At 55.9% G+C, this 14,588-nt stretch overlaps 1 protein-coding gene across 2 annotated transcripts in view; it reads right to left on the bottom strand.

Moving 5' to 3' along the window:
- Positions 1-1,692: 1,692 nt before the first annotated feature.
- LOC140681273 (uncharacterized) overlaps positions 1,693-14,588 on the bottom strand; it is a 319,254-nt gene continuing 306,358 nt past the window's right edge. For both annotated transcript variants that reach the window (XM_072920810.1, XM_072920811.1), the window contains one exon: positions 1,693-2,113. In XM_072920810.1, the coding sequence (XP_072776911.1) occupies positions 1,693-2,113 (421 nt within the window). The remainder of the gene's footprint in view (positions 2,114-14,588) is intronic.

The raw sequence follows: 14,588 nt of genomic DNA, 5'->3' as shown, positions 1-14,588 counted from the left end.
GCACTGGAAGGGAGTTTGGGGGTACTGGGTGTGACTGGGAGGGATGTGAGTGAGCCTGGAGGGGCTGGATGGAGATTGGGGATGGAAAAGCAGAGATTGGGATGAGGTTGATTGTGCTGGGAGGAGACTGGGAGGGGTCTGAGTGAATCCTGGTGGGGCTGGGAAGGGACTGGGAGAGGGTTTGGGGGTCCTGGGGCAGCAGGGGGCGACTGGAAGGGGTTTGTGGGATCCTGAGAGGGACAGCAGGGGCTTTGGTGGGTACAGGGGAGGTGAGGAAGGGATAAAGAGGGAGGTTTCAGGGGATCCTGAGTGGGCTGGGAGCCACCAGGAGGGTGCTTGGAGGGGCTTGGGTGCCTGTGGGAGCTTTTGGGGGGTCCTGACCCCTGCGAACCGCTCAGAGATGCCGCCTGCAGCAAGATGCTGTCAGGCACTGAGGGTTTCGTGTTGGGCCTCGTCTTCCTGGCTCTGGGGCTCGGGTTCTACCTGTGCAAGGTCAGGGGGTTCCCAGGGGTCGTGTCCCCTCTCCCCCAGAGTCTGTGTGCTCCCCCCGGGGCCCCCAGCCCGGTGTCACCCCTGTTTCTCTGCCCACAGAGCTCCTGAGCCACCGGCGGCCGCAGAGCTTCCCTGTGGCCTCGGGCCCAGCCGGGATCCCCCGCTCCATCCCCACGCTGATTTTGGGGGGTCCTGTGTACCCCCAGCCCTGCTGTCACTCTGCCCCTGCCCGCCTGCTCCCAGTGTTCCCAGTAACGCTTCCCAGTTAAACCCAGCCCAGTTTATGGGGGCACTGGGGAGGGACTTGGGGGGACCCCACGGCGGGGCCGGCACTGGGCAGGGAGGGCGGGGTCCGGGTGGGGAACACTGCCTGCTGCGGGTCTGCCCGGCAACTGGTGAGTCATCAGCGCCGCTCTCTCTGATTGGCTGACTCGTGTCCACCGCATTCTCTGATTGGCTGAGGAGAGGCCCGGGAGTGCAGAGAAGGAACGGGAGAGATCCCGCCCCGAGCAGCGGCACGGGGACAACAGACCCAGCCCGGGCACAGGGAGGGAATTTATTACCAACCAAACCACGGCAGCACGAGGAGAAGGGAAAGAAATCCCTCCAACACCTTCCCCCCACCCAACGGGGATCACCCACAACAGGGTTATCCACCAGGGAGAGACGGGGACATCCGAGATTAGACCAAAGCCAATTTTATTGTGTGTACCAGGTGTTTATACAGGGATTTACTTGTAGGGTGCTTATATAGGGCTCTGGTTTTGGTACAATTTCCCATTGGTTACACATTCTTCATGACATGACATCACCTGGTAACATTATTTTATCACAAAGTCTCACACCACGTTGCTCGGTCACTCCTTGCCCAGGGAGACTTAAACTGTGTCTGTGTCTCCCACAGTTTCTGCTCAGTCAGGCCTCAGATATCGGGCCCCTTTATCAGCTCCATTGCTTTACTCTCTGTTTTATTCCCCATACGGGGGCACCAGGGCTCTGCCCAACGGGGGTCACCGGGGATCATCCAGCCCGGATCCTCCCATGGGGAATGGAGCTGCAGCAGCGCACCAAGCTCTTCCCTCACTCTCTTCTCTCACTCCAAGCTCTTCCCTCACTCTCCTCCCTCACTCCAAGCTCTTCCCTCACTCTCTTCCCTCACTACAAGCTCTTCCCTCACTCGGGGCACTCACAGGGCTTCCCTTAGTGGTGCCTCCGCTGGTGCTGGGTCAAGTTTGAGCTCCTGGAGAAGCTCTTCCCACACTTCCCACACTCGTAGGGCCTCTCCCCGGTGTGGATGCGCCGGTGCACGGTGAGGCTGGAGTTGCGGTTGAAGCCCTTCCCGCAGTCGGGGCAGCAGAAGGGCCTCTCCTCGGTGTGAATCCGCTCATGTAGGAGGAGATTGGAGCTGGTCTGAAACCTCTTCCCACACTGGGGACACTCGTAGGGCCTCTCCCCGGTGTGGATGAGCTGGTGTGTTCTCAGACCTGAGCTCTGCCCAAAGCTCTTCCCACACTCCCCACACTCGTAGGGCCTCTCCCCAGTGTGGATCCTCTGGTGCCGGATCAGGTTGGAGCTCCAGCTGAAACCCTTCCCACATTCCAAGCACTTGTGGGGCTTCTCCCTGCCATGCGGCTTCTCCACCAGCTCTGAGCTCTGGCTGGATCTCTGCCCGCCTTCCTGGCTCAGGGGGGCTCTTTCCTCCCCGCAGCTCCCTGGGCTGGGTTTGCAGCTCCTCCTCCTGCAGCATCTCCGGGGCTTTTCCTCCTCCTCCATCCAGACACGCCCAGGGAATGAAAAATCCTGGTTTGGGGAAAAAAACAAGAGGAGAGCACCTTGGAGTGGAGGTTCCTCCTTGCTCCAGTTCATCTCAGGAAGTCATTGGGAATCTTGTGTCTGTAAGAACCTCCAAAACACCAAGATTTAGCCCCAAAATCCTACAAACTTTAAGATACAGATCAAAAACTCCCCAAACATCACAAGTCAGCAAAAACCTCCTCCAAAACATAAAGATTCAGCTGCCACATAAAAACAAAGCAACATCTGGGAAACGCAGAGTGCACATGGAAGGATCAGGATTTTCTGTGAAGGATTCGGTTTGGGTCCCTGCAGAAAGGAAAGATTTTGCAGAAAGCTCAGCAGCTCTCAGAGGATGAGCACCCACAGGCAGTGACCGGGGCTGCAGGAGTGGCACAAGAAGGCCCTGCAGCACTTGGGCACAAAGGCACAGCAGCTGAAGGCAAGGAGGGATGAGCAAAAGGCCAAGCTGAAGGCAAAGGCCATGGCAGAGTTCCCACAGCCCCTGAGGGACCAACCCCAGGGCCCAAGGGGGCCCCAGCACCCAGGGGACGGCCTCGGCCACAAGCACCTGGCAGAGGCATTGCCCTCCTGGCCAGGGCAGAGCCCACCCAAACAGCCCCTGGGAAGGAGTCGGGGCTCCAGCTGCAGCCCACAAGGACACTGCAAGCACAGACAGCAGCACCCTCAGGAGGAGCGAGTCCACCCCTGCATGGACATGGATTGTCAGGGCTCTCTGAGCTCCCATCCCACCGGGGACCCAACACACTGCAGCCCTGGAGAACATCCAGGCTGGATCTGCATCCAGAGGAGGCCTCTCCTGATGGACACAGGGGCCTCTCCATCCACTCTGAATCTTACACCTAAGGGGGGAACATTGTAAAGGAAAGTTTTTATTATTAACGGAATAAATAGGAAAGCTGAGCTGGTATCATTTGTTCAATGAGGAGCTGCGGGGGGGTGGTTTGAACTAAACTAATTTCTTTCTCTTCCTACTCTGATTGTAATTAACTAGGAAGGAATTTGGTGGTGGCATTGTAATATTGTAAAAGGTGATACAGAGGCTATTGCTGCTGTACCTTTGTATCAAATGTCTGGCACGGCCTATGCTGAAGGGAACCCAGAGGTGTGGGCAGCCCCAGAGGGAAAATTTAATTTGGATCCTCTCCAAATTACTTGGAAGCAACCAGGACAAGCAGGGGCTAAAAGCAACACCCTGTTCCAGGGGAGGGAAGGAAGGGCTCACAGACTGGTATGGAGTCCCTGCTAAAGGCAGGGCTTTTGGAGCCAGGGATGTCTCCCTACAGCACTCCTATCCTGCCACTCAGGGAATCAGATGGCTCCAATGAGGAGCACAAGAACAAGTGGTAGACAAAGCCTCTGTGAAATGGCTGAATTTCCTGGCTAAAAACATCTTTTCAGTATTTGAAAAAAAAAAAAAAAGGCAAATGGTGGAGAAAAAGGTTAAATATTTGGGACATACTGGGACTGAAGGTTTCTTGTGCATTCACCCAGAGAGGGTCTGGGCAATCTCAGGAGTAACATTACCCATGACTAAAAAGGAGCTGCGACAATTCTGTGTTGAGGATTCTCTGTTCCAGCCAGAACATTGTAGGACTTTGTAACCCCAGACAGCCTCCATGCTGTGGTATGGACAGGAGAAAGTGAATAAAACTTGAGAAAATGAAAAACCAAAAAAATTGATGCCTCAGCTGTGGCTTTTCCAGGCTCAGAAAAGAAACTGGAATTGTAGGTGAATGTTAAACAGGGCCATGCCAAAGGAATTTTTGGGCGAAAATGTTTCACCCAGTGGCCACAGTGGCCTCATTGCCTGCAGAATTGTGCAGCCACAGCTTCAACGGGAACCGAGGCCCAAAACCTGATGACAACAGGATCTCCAACTGTTCCAGTCTGCCATCAAGTTCAAGCTTTGATAACCAAAAGAGCCTCGCAATGGATGAGCAGTGCTCGGTTATTACAGTGTGAAACTTGTTCAGTGGCACAGGAGGATTCAGAACTGAGGACAGGGGAAGGGTTTAACCCAGCCTCCTGTTTGAACAGCCCCCAGAGAGGCTGGGAAGAAACCCAGCACTGCATTCAAGTGACACAGCTCCAGACCCAGCCTGGGGGAGATTCAGGAGACATTGCCTGGCCTGAGGCAGAAAATGTCTTTGGGGATGGCTCTTCAAGGGCAGCAGAAGGGAAAAGAGTTCCAAGACACGCTGTTATTGAGGAAAGGGAATCAGACAAAGCCCAGGTTACCCCCATGGTCAGCTCAACCGGCACAGCTGTGTGTGCTTGTAAGAGCCTGGCACTTACATGCCCTGAGCAGGAAGGCTTCAATATCTTCTGGTGTCACCATCTCACCTAACAGGGGGGCAAAAGCAATTCTGATTGCTCAGCAACCACTGAAAGAAGTAATCCATATATAAGGGATTGTGGAAGCAACAGACTCAGACAGTAGAACTCATTTTACAGGAAAGATCCTCCAGGGGTTATGGAAGCTTTAGCAATACAAGGGGACCTCCAGAACCCCTGGCACCCCCAGAGCTCAGGCTGGGTACAAAGAATGAAAGGGGATGGAAAGAAACACCTTTGGAAGCTGGGGATAGAAACCAAGATGCCATGGGTACGGCTTTTGTCATTGGCTTGGGCAAGAAGAAGAGCCAGACCCAGGGCAGATATTCAATCATTTCCCCTTGCAATTGATCTCGGGAATTCCTTACCCTGAGAATTCTCCACCTAGTGCAGGGTGGAGATAAGGGATGCACATTTAAAGCAGTCTGTGGCCAGAATCCTGTCTCTGGTGCCATCTCTCCCCCAGGAAGCTGGGCTGGCACAGAGCCTGCCTTGGCACTTTGCTGTTGCCGACATCCCAGCAGGACATCGGCTCCTGCCTAAGGAGTGCAGAGCAGCACCACTGGTGGCCAAGTGGCGTGGCCCGTGCCAAGTGGCCCCGAGGCCAGAAACAGCCGCCAGCACAGCTGAGCACGGGGGGACCCCTCAGCCTCAGCTCCAGGTCTCTGCAGCCCCGGAGATTTGCACTTCCCGCCTGCTTTTGCTAGAACAAGTCCAGGGAGATCAGCTGGAATTCAAGTATTTGATGATGCAATTAGAAAAAAATGGTCAATTGATGCAGCCCTGGCTGGAGAGAGCACCCAAAAATGAGGAAAAGTTTAACGGCCACGAGAACAAATCCTACAACACCATGGACCAGCCCCTGGGAACCCGAACCAATTCATATCAGGAGGCAGAGAACCCATTTATCATTTCAATGGCATCATTACATTACAAACTGTCCTCGGAATAAGAACCAACCAGACAGCTCCAGCTCCTGACCTTCCTGCCGACCAAGCCACTGCAATGAGGAACACAACATTTCACCAGGAGATGGGATCAGATTATCTGTGAGCAGAAAAAGGAGGAGTTTGTGGAAAACTAAATGAATCAAACTGCTGTTGGCAAAGAGATGACAAAGGAAAAGTGCTGAAAAAGATAACAAAGGAAATAGGAGAGCAGTTTATGTATTGGTCCAAACACAGAAAGGATGGGAATGGGACACGCTTTCGTGGCTCCTGGCACACCAGGGGTTAAACGAATGCTGCTTCTCCTCTTCTGTGCTGCAGCAACTCTCATGTTTTTACCATGCTCCACACCTTGGCAGTGCAGCTCATCCAGCAGCTGAGCCAGGGGATGCAGGTGGCAGCCAGGCCTCCTGATCCACAAAGGGCTACAAAAGGACAGGGAATGAGGGCACCGAGAATAATCCCAAAACCAAAGAGGACCCGGGAAAAACAAAACAGAGTCAAGGAGTGAATCTGCCTGGAGAGAGAGACAGGCACTTGTAGATAAGGAAGCTACGGGAGAAACCCTCAGTTCCAATAAATGTCAAAAATTGACCCAGACAGCTGCTCAAAGTCCCGCTACATTCCCAAACTTCGAGGAGAAGAACAAAGGCTTAACAGAGCCATGAATATCGGCTGGTATACAAAAGGAGGGTGCATATTAACGAGGACAGGCAGCAGGCGCATCGGGAAGTCTGAACCTTCCAAGGACCTCAGCCCGTGGGCAATGCAGAGGGAGATGCGGCCGGGAAAATGAGGATAAAAAGGAGGCTGCGGACTACAACCATGGCAGAGAGCGCACGGCAAATGCCCCACGGCCTCTCCCCCTGCTCGGCAATAAAGTCAATTTTACAGGACTCCTCGCTCTCCTGCGGCCACAGAAACCTCCGGCGACGGGAATTTCCCCGCACGCTCCCGGCCGCGGGGCAGCCCCCTCTGTCCTACCCACAGCAGCCGGGCCGAGCCAGCGCTGCTCCGGCAGCGGCTCCTGCCCAGGCCCCGGCGGGAAGGAGACCGCGGGCAGCCGCTCCCGCCGCGCCCTCAGCCCGGGGCCGGCACGGGCCGGACACGGCACCACCGACCCGCCGCAGCCCCCTGCCGCCCCCTCCGCCCGCAGCCAGCCCCGAGCCCCCGCAGAACCCCGCGCGGCTCCCACCTGCGCCGGGGCCGCCTCCGAGCTCCGCCGACGCCGCCTCACCGCGCTCCGGCCGCTGCCGCCGCTTCCGGGCCCGCACAGACGCTCCCGGCGCCAATGGCGCCGCTGCCCGCCCACGGCCGCCCTCAGCCCGCCGCCGGGGCCGTGCTGCGCCCCGCTCCCACCAATCAGCGCGCCGCAACCGCGACTGACGGCACCAGCGGCCAATGGCAGCGAGCTGGGGGCGGGCTCTGCGCACGGCCCAGACTCGCCCCGCGCTCTCAGGGCCCCCCGCGCTGCGTGAGGGCAAAGCCGGAGATGAGCAACAGCCCCGGGACGGGCCCGGGCCCGAGGCGGGATTGAGCTGCCCACACAAACAAACTTCTCCGCACCTCCCGCCACGGCTTTCCCGGCCCTGCGCCTTCCGTGCCTCCGCCTCTGCGGGAAGCCCGGGAGCCTCCCTTCTCCTGCCCCTCATTAGTGCATCGGTGCTTCGCTTTGATTTCCCCCAAAAAGGGAAACCCGCCCAAAGCCCTGTGGGTGAGCGGGGGAGGGGAGAGATTTCTGGCAGAAAACTCCCAAGACTCAGAGCAGGATAAGGAGAAGTCAGTGCAGAGCCTTAAATGCAGCTTTCCCCACGGCTCCCTGCTCCCAGCTGCACCTCCTCCCCCGGCAGGGCAGGAGACAGGGAATGGGGCCGTGCTCAGCTCATCCCCCGCGGCTTCTCCCTCTGCTCAGGGACAGGAGTCGTTCCCTGCTGCACCCTGCGCTCTCTCCCAGCCGAGACTTCTCCAGGAACTTCTCCGAGCCGAGTCCATCCCCTGGGGCACAGCCCCCTCCAAGTGCTGCAGCGTGGGTCACTGTGCCACGGGCTCGGTCCTGCCAGGCCAGGCTGCTCCAGCGGGGCCCCTCTGCCCACGGGGTCACAGCCTCCTCTCAGGCATCGCCGAGCTCCAGCCTGGCTCCTCCAGGGGCTGCAGGGGGATCTCTGCATCCCCACGGACCTGCAGGGGGATCTCTGCATCCCCACGGACCTGCAGGGGGATCTCTGCAGCCCCACGGACCCGCAGGGGGATCTCTGCAGCCCCACGGACCCGCAGGGGGATCTCTGCATCCCCATGGAGCTGCAGGGAGATCTCTGCATCCCCACGGACCTGCAGGGGGATCTCTGCATCCCCACGGACCTGCAGGGGGATCTCTGCATCCCCACGGACCTGCAGGGGGATCTCTGCAGCCCCACGGACCCGCAGGGGGATCTCTGCAGCCCCACGGACCCGCAGGGGGATCTCTGCATCCCCACGGACCTGCAGGGGGAATCTCTGCATCCCCACTGTAATATATGTTATGGAATAATTCGTGCTTATGTAAAATATACATCAAGTCAGTTGTGCTTGTACAAAAATATTCTTAAAGTTTTAAAAGACCAGAAGCAGCAGCCAGGTCTGCAGAAACCACAGATGACAGAGAAAGAAAGACCTCATTTACAAATGAAAAAACGTGGCTCCGTGCAGAGATGGGCTCTTTCCGGCGGCAATCCAGGAGGCACCCAATGTGAAAAACGCATAATATATGGCTCTTTGCGCTGAGTTACTGTATGTATTATGTTAGTTTGATTCGTAGTGCTGTATTAACATTTTAATAGCATGGGAAATGTAGTTTTGTAGTTAAAATGAAGCTTTAGTAGTTAAAATAGAAACTCCTTATGTGTTTTGTTTTTTATTTTAAGGAATGAGAGACTCGCTTTGACGTAACCATCACAGAACATCTAAATCTTCCAGAGAAGAGGAATTTATGGCTTTCTTGTCAGAAGAAGCTAATTTCTTCAGGCCTTGCCATGGGGATTAAAGGAAACAGTTGGCATATAACAGACAAGAGTTTCTTGTTTTAAATAGAATGTATGCATAACCATGAAGGATATATGAATATGTGTGAGAACCCCGGGATTGATTCAGGGGTCTCGTGTGGTGGTAAAGTCTCTCCTCCAACCCGTGCTTCCAAAGAAAAACTCCGCAGCTTCTTGTTGTTCGGTCTCAAGGCAGTTTATTGCTAGTTATCTAAAAGATTGTCTTCGCCCGCTGCGGCTGCCTAGGTCAGCGGCCCAGGCAGAGGCACACACTCTCCTGACACCCTCACTGTCCGGTGTCTCCGTCCTCTCTCTCCCTGCCCAGGGCTGCTGCTATCTTTTATATGATATATTACGTATTATATGTTTACAGATTTTCCCCAATACCTACTATCTATGTTACAATGTGCTCTTCTACTCTAAACCAATCTGTGAATGCCAACATCACCAAGAACATGGAGGTAAGGAAGAAGAAGGAGGAAGAACAGGATCAGGCCCACTTTCTTCCATCTTAGAACTCCTGACCCCCATGTACAAAGTAAAACCCCCCTGTACAGGTGTTAAAACTCTCCTGTACAATACTAAAAAATATTCCCCTCTAATTTGTGACTACTTTTACTATACCATCTAACTCTCTGTGACCGCTTGTTCCACCTTCAAAGTTGGTAACTCATTCCGTGGTTCAAACTCAAGATCACAGCTGTTTTCAGCTGCTTGCCAGGGTCTAAAATGCTTCTGACCAAGGCCTGGAACCTCTAAAAATGTCTGAGGGACATTTTGGGTTCCGACAAATATGCAATAGTGTAGTTTTAAGGGTGATTCCTTTGTTCACAAGGTATGCTTGTTGCGGCTTAAGTGCCCGAGAGCTCCGGGCTGGAGCGGAGGGGCTGCGGGAGGAGGAGGAGGGACAGGAGGAGCGGCGGGAGCAGGAGCGGGAGAATCCCGCCGCTCGCACCGCCCGCACGCCGGGGCTGCAGCACCCCCTGCCCCGCCAGCATCGCCCCAGCCCCGAGCCGCAGGGCAGGGGGAGGCCGAGCTCGCCCCGGCGCTATCGAGGGGTCTCCGGGAGGATTTTTCTGGAGAGCGCTCGGAGCCGGCAGATGCCGAGCCCCGGATCCCTCCGGGTCCCCAAGAGGAGCTTTTTCGGGGGGAGAGGAGCTGTGATCGCCCCTCGGAGGGTCCCGGGGGACCACGCGGGGCTGGCCCGGTGCTGACAGGGCGGGACATTGGTTTTGGGGATCCCCGTGAGAGCCGGGGCTGCGGAACGTGGGACCCCCGGGGCGGCAGAGGGGAAGGGGCGGTACCGGAGCTGGGGGACCCCCGGCAGCCGGAGATGAGGCGGGGACGGGACCCCTGAGCCTGGCAGGGCCTGTCCTGGGGTGACCTCACGATGCTCGAACCCCCCTTGGTCCGTTTGGCCCCGAAATGAGTTCTGCACCTTCAGGGCTGGTTCTGAGAGCGAAGAGGGGGAGGAAGAAGCGCGCAGTTTGTTTTCAGGAGCTGCACTCACCCCTCCACATTCCGGCTCCTGGGCTGCTGAGATGCCTTAAGGAGCTGGGACAGAGGCCAGACGGAGCCAAGAGGAATAAAGTGGATATTTATTGAAGTGCCTTCAAAGGCCACACCCCGGCAGTACCGGAGCCATGTTCGGGGCTCTGCCCGGATGGCTCCGAGATGGAAGCAAAAGAGGGCTTGGCCATGAGTTCTCACATTTTTATAAGTGTTAGTCCGTTTGCATACAGGATTTAACAGCCCAATTAATAGCTTCAAATTATGAACTTTCATCCTCCTTGCTTGCTTGCCTGCCTGCCCTATACTTTTCCTGTCGTTTGTGCTTTGGGCCTGAAGTTTGAAGAGATTGTCCTTGACTCTCCAGCTAGAACAGGATTGTTTTGTCTTCACCGCCCTGTGAAAAGATCCCAGGAACACTTAATCTAAAGCTAGAAGCTGCACACTGGAACAGAACAGAGAAACTTAAACCTGAGGTATCAGTTGTCTGCCAACAGACACAGGACAGAGCTCTCCTTTTCTTTTAGTTAGTTTTTAGCTCGCTGAGGCAGAGAGTTCCCTGGGCTGTGGTTTTTCTTTTTCTTTGGAGCTGTTTAAACCTGCTCTGGACTGAACACCAGAAGAGCACCGGCAGCTCACACCTGTGGCCCGCCGGGCTGGTCCTGAGCCATGGAGGGACTGATCAGAGACTGAGTGAGCCGAGCTGCAGCCCACGGAGGGACTTTCTGAGTTTGTCATCTCTTTTGGAGCAACAACAGGTTTTGTTGTTTGATGTTGTTCATTTTTTGTGCTGGTGAATGCTTTGCCTGTAAAATAAACAGTTTTTTTCTACTTTTCTCCAAGGAAATCTTTTCCTGAACTGGTGGGGGAGAGGCCACTTGAATCTGCTTTCTAGAAAATCCCCTTTGGGGGTTTTCTCCCAGATTTGCCCTAAACCAGGACAGGGTGGTGGGGAGAGGGGGGAGCCCCAAGTGCCTGGACCGGGGGGAGGCTGGAGAGGGGGACCCTTGTACTGCAAAACCCCCCAGCATCCCTAAGCAGGACCCTGGAGAAGGGGGATCCCCAGGGCCCATGAGGATCCCCAGCAGCCCTGAGATGGGGGACACCAGAACCCCAGAGAAATGAGACTGGAAATGGGACACTCCTGGTGGCTTTTTTTTATTAACTCGTGATTTTTGGAGGTTTTTATGGACACCTGGAGACTTCTGGAAATGGATTTGGGCAGGGGGAATCCCCAACCCAAGGTGTTCACACCTTGTTTTTTCCCCACACCAGGATTTCCCACTCCCAAACTTTGGCTGGATGGAGGAGAAGGCTGCGAGGAAGATGGCCCAGGACACTGAGGCAGGTGGGGAGGAAGTCAGTGCCCCTTTCCCCCTCTCTCCTGCTCCATCTCCCAGCCCAGCACGGCCCCCGGCTGCAGGACAGCCCCGCTGCCGGTGCCCTCCTGCCGGGGACGCACTGGGGGATCTCCTTGTCCTTCCCTCTGGCACAGAGGCAAATCCCATCCTCTCCTTGTCCTTCCTACCCCAGAGCAGGAGCTGAGGATGGAGAGCAGGGAGGAGAAATCCCTGGGACAGAACCTTGTGGAAGAGGCTGTTTTGAGTGGCTCCATGGTAGAGGAATCGAATGGGGAGGAAAAGCCCCAGAGATCCCACAGGAGGAGGGGCTGCAAACGCAGATCACGGGGATCTGAGGTGGAAAGACCCACCCTGTGCCAGGAAGGTGGGCAGAGTTTCAGCCAGGGATCAGAGCTGGTGGTCCAGGAGCAGCCTCATGACAGGGAGAGGCCCTACGAGTGCTCGGAGTGTGGGAAGAGCTTCAGGAAGAGTTTCAACCTGATCTGCCACCAGAGGATCCACACTGGGGAACGGCCTTACAAGTGTGGGGAGTGTGGGAACAGCTTCAGCCACAGGTCTGACCTGATTGTCCACCAGAGGTTCCAGACTGGGGAGAGGCCCTACGAGTGTCCTGAGTGTGGGAAGAGGTTTCAGACCAGCTCCAGTCTCCTTGTACATCAGCGGATTCACAGACAGGAGAGGCCCTTCCGCTGCCCCGACTGCGGGATGGGCTTCCAGCACAACTCCACCCTCGTCACCCACCGGCGCCTCCACACCGGGGAGAGGCCCTACGAGTGTCCCCGGTGTGGGAAGAGCTTCTCAGACCGCTCATTCTTTACCCGGCACCAGCGGAGGCACCGGTAAGGGAAGCCCTGCGAGAACCCCGCCTGCAGGAAGAGTTTCGTGCGCTGCTCCAGCTCCATCCCCATCAGAGGACCCGCCCTGGTCAGAGCCCTGGTGACCCACATGCCCTGTGATACACAGAGGGAGGTGGCTGCTGTTTCTTTTATTTTTGCTCCAGTTATCTTTTATCTTCCTCCCTCCAAAACACAGAAAATTGGGGTTAAAATCAACAAATGCATTAAAGTCATCTAAAGCCTCAGATTTTACTTGTGTTTTTGGGGAATCCTGGATTCCAGGAGATATCTGGGAGTATATGGGGGGAGAGGGTGTTGGGGGGTGTTTGGTTTAGTTGTCTTTATTTATTGGTGCTCCAAACGATGAGAAGGATTGATATGTCACCTCAAAACCACTTAATGCCACTGAAAACTCCTCAATCTCACCACAAAATTACTCAATTCCACCACCTCTCAGGGTGAAATTGGGTTGGAAGGGGATTGGGCAAAGCAGGATGCAGGTCAGGATGGGCATTGGGTGGAGCGAGATGGGTGGGATGGGGTTTAGGCGGTGTGAAATGGGGGAAGTACAGCTTGGGAAGGGGTCTTGATGTCCAGGAGGGGTGGGATGGGCTGGGGTTGGGACTGGGGAGGTGGGGCGGTGGGGCTGGGTCTGGAATGAGACAGCCAAAGTTTGGGGGTGATTAAGATAGGGGGAGCCCATTACTGGGTGAGTTTTTTAATAGTCTCCATTAATGAAGAGATTCTGGGGTATCTCACATTCCTGAGGCAGTTTTGGGGCACTCCCCAGCTCTTGGGGAGCTTCCTGAGAGCAGCTCCATGGAGCCACATGGCCAGGGATGGTTGCCACGGGCCTGAACTCAGAGCAGTGCCAGAGTCCATTGCCTCGGTGCTGAGAGCAGAGAAATGATGAATGGCCCCAGACATCTCCAGTGTGTGTGTGGAGGCCTGTGAGCTTACTGGGGAGAGGGCAAAAGCGATCCCCTGGAGAAATGCACCGTAGGCTCTGGGCATTCCTCACAGCTCAGGGTGAGGACAGAAGCTTCCCCCATGGAGCTCTGCAGCACTGTGTTAATTTGTCCCAGTTCTGTCCCCATTGGCCCGTTGGCCTTTCCTACCCCTTTTACCCTGATATGTTCATGTTCTAGCAAGTTCTCCCTTCCCTATTTTCCCATTGGTTTATGTGCCCACCTATCCACCCTGCCATTCCCTATTAGTCCCTTTCCCTGTGTATCACCCCTAAACCCTGAGATCCCTGACGCTCTCCTCCAGCCCCTCTTTTCCCGTATTTACACCCTAAACCCTCCTTTGTCTTTGTCTTTAACCCCCAGAGCCCTGGAGCGTCAGACCCTGATAAACCCTCGTTGGAGCTCCATGCCTGGGCCCTCCCGTGTCCTCACTGCCGAGCTGCTCCGTGTGTGTGTGTGTGTGCTGGGCTCCCGTGGCTCTGCCCGTTAGCACAAAACACTCCCAGGGAAAGTTGTGCCGCCACCACCACAGACTGACAGTGTCCCTGGGGACCAAGAGGCCACTGTGACACTGTGGGACCAAGGAGAGCATTGCTGCCCTGCCAGGCCTCATGGAACCAAGGATCCACTGTGACACTGCAGGGCCTTGGGGACCACGGTGACACTGTGACACTGCAGGGCACAAGGATCCAAGGGACTTTGTGACACCAAGGGGTCCCATGGAACCAAAGGGACATTGTGACACTGGGAGGCCTCATGGAGTCATGGAGACCATTGGGACACTCTGGGGCCTCATGGAACCCTGGTGACACCAAGCTGGCTGGGAATGTTGATCTGCTGGAGGGTAGGAGGGCTCTGCACAGGACCCTGGACAGGCTGGATCCAGGGCCCAAATCCAACAAGGTGAGGTTTAACAAGTCCAAGTGCCGGGTCCTGCACTTTGGCCACAACAACCCCTGGAGCGCTACAGGCTGGGGACAGAGGGGCTGGACAGCAGCCAGGCAGAAAGGGACCTGCAGGGACTGATGGACAGCAGGCTGGACATGAGCCAGCCGTGTGCCCAGGTGGCCAAGAAGGCCAATGGCTCCTGGCCTGGATCAGGAATGGTGTGGCCAGCAGGAGCAGGGCTGTGATTCTTCCCCTGTGCTGGGCACTGGTTGGGCAGCACCTCGAGTGCTGTGTCCAGTTCTGGATCCCCCAATTTAGGAAGGACATGGAGGGGCTGGAGCATGTCCAGAGAAGAGCAACAAGGCTGGTGAGGGGTCTGGAGCACAATTCCTGTGAGGAGTGGCTGAGGGAGCTGGGG

This window comes from Taeniopygia guttata, chromosome 33 (genome assembly GCF_048771995.1).
Source record: "Taeniopygia guttata chromosome 33, bTaeGut7.mat, whole genome shotgun sequence".
NCBI lineage: Eukaryota > Metazoa > Chordata > Aves > Passeriformes > Estrildidae > Taeniopygia > Taeniopygia guttata.
The sequence above is the reverse complement of the archived record's forward strand: the minus strand, read 5'-3'. Positions and strand labels throughout refer to the sequence as shown.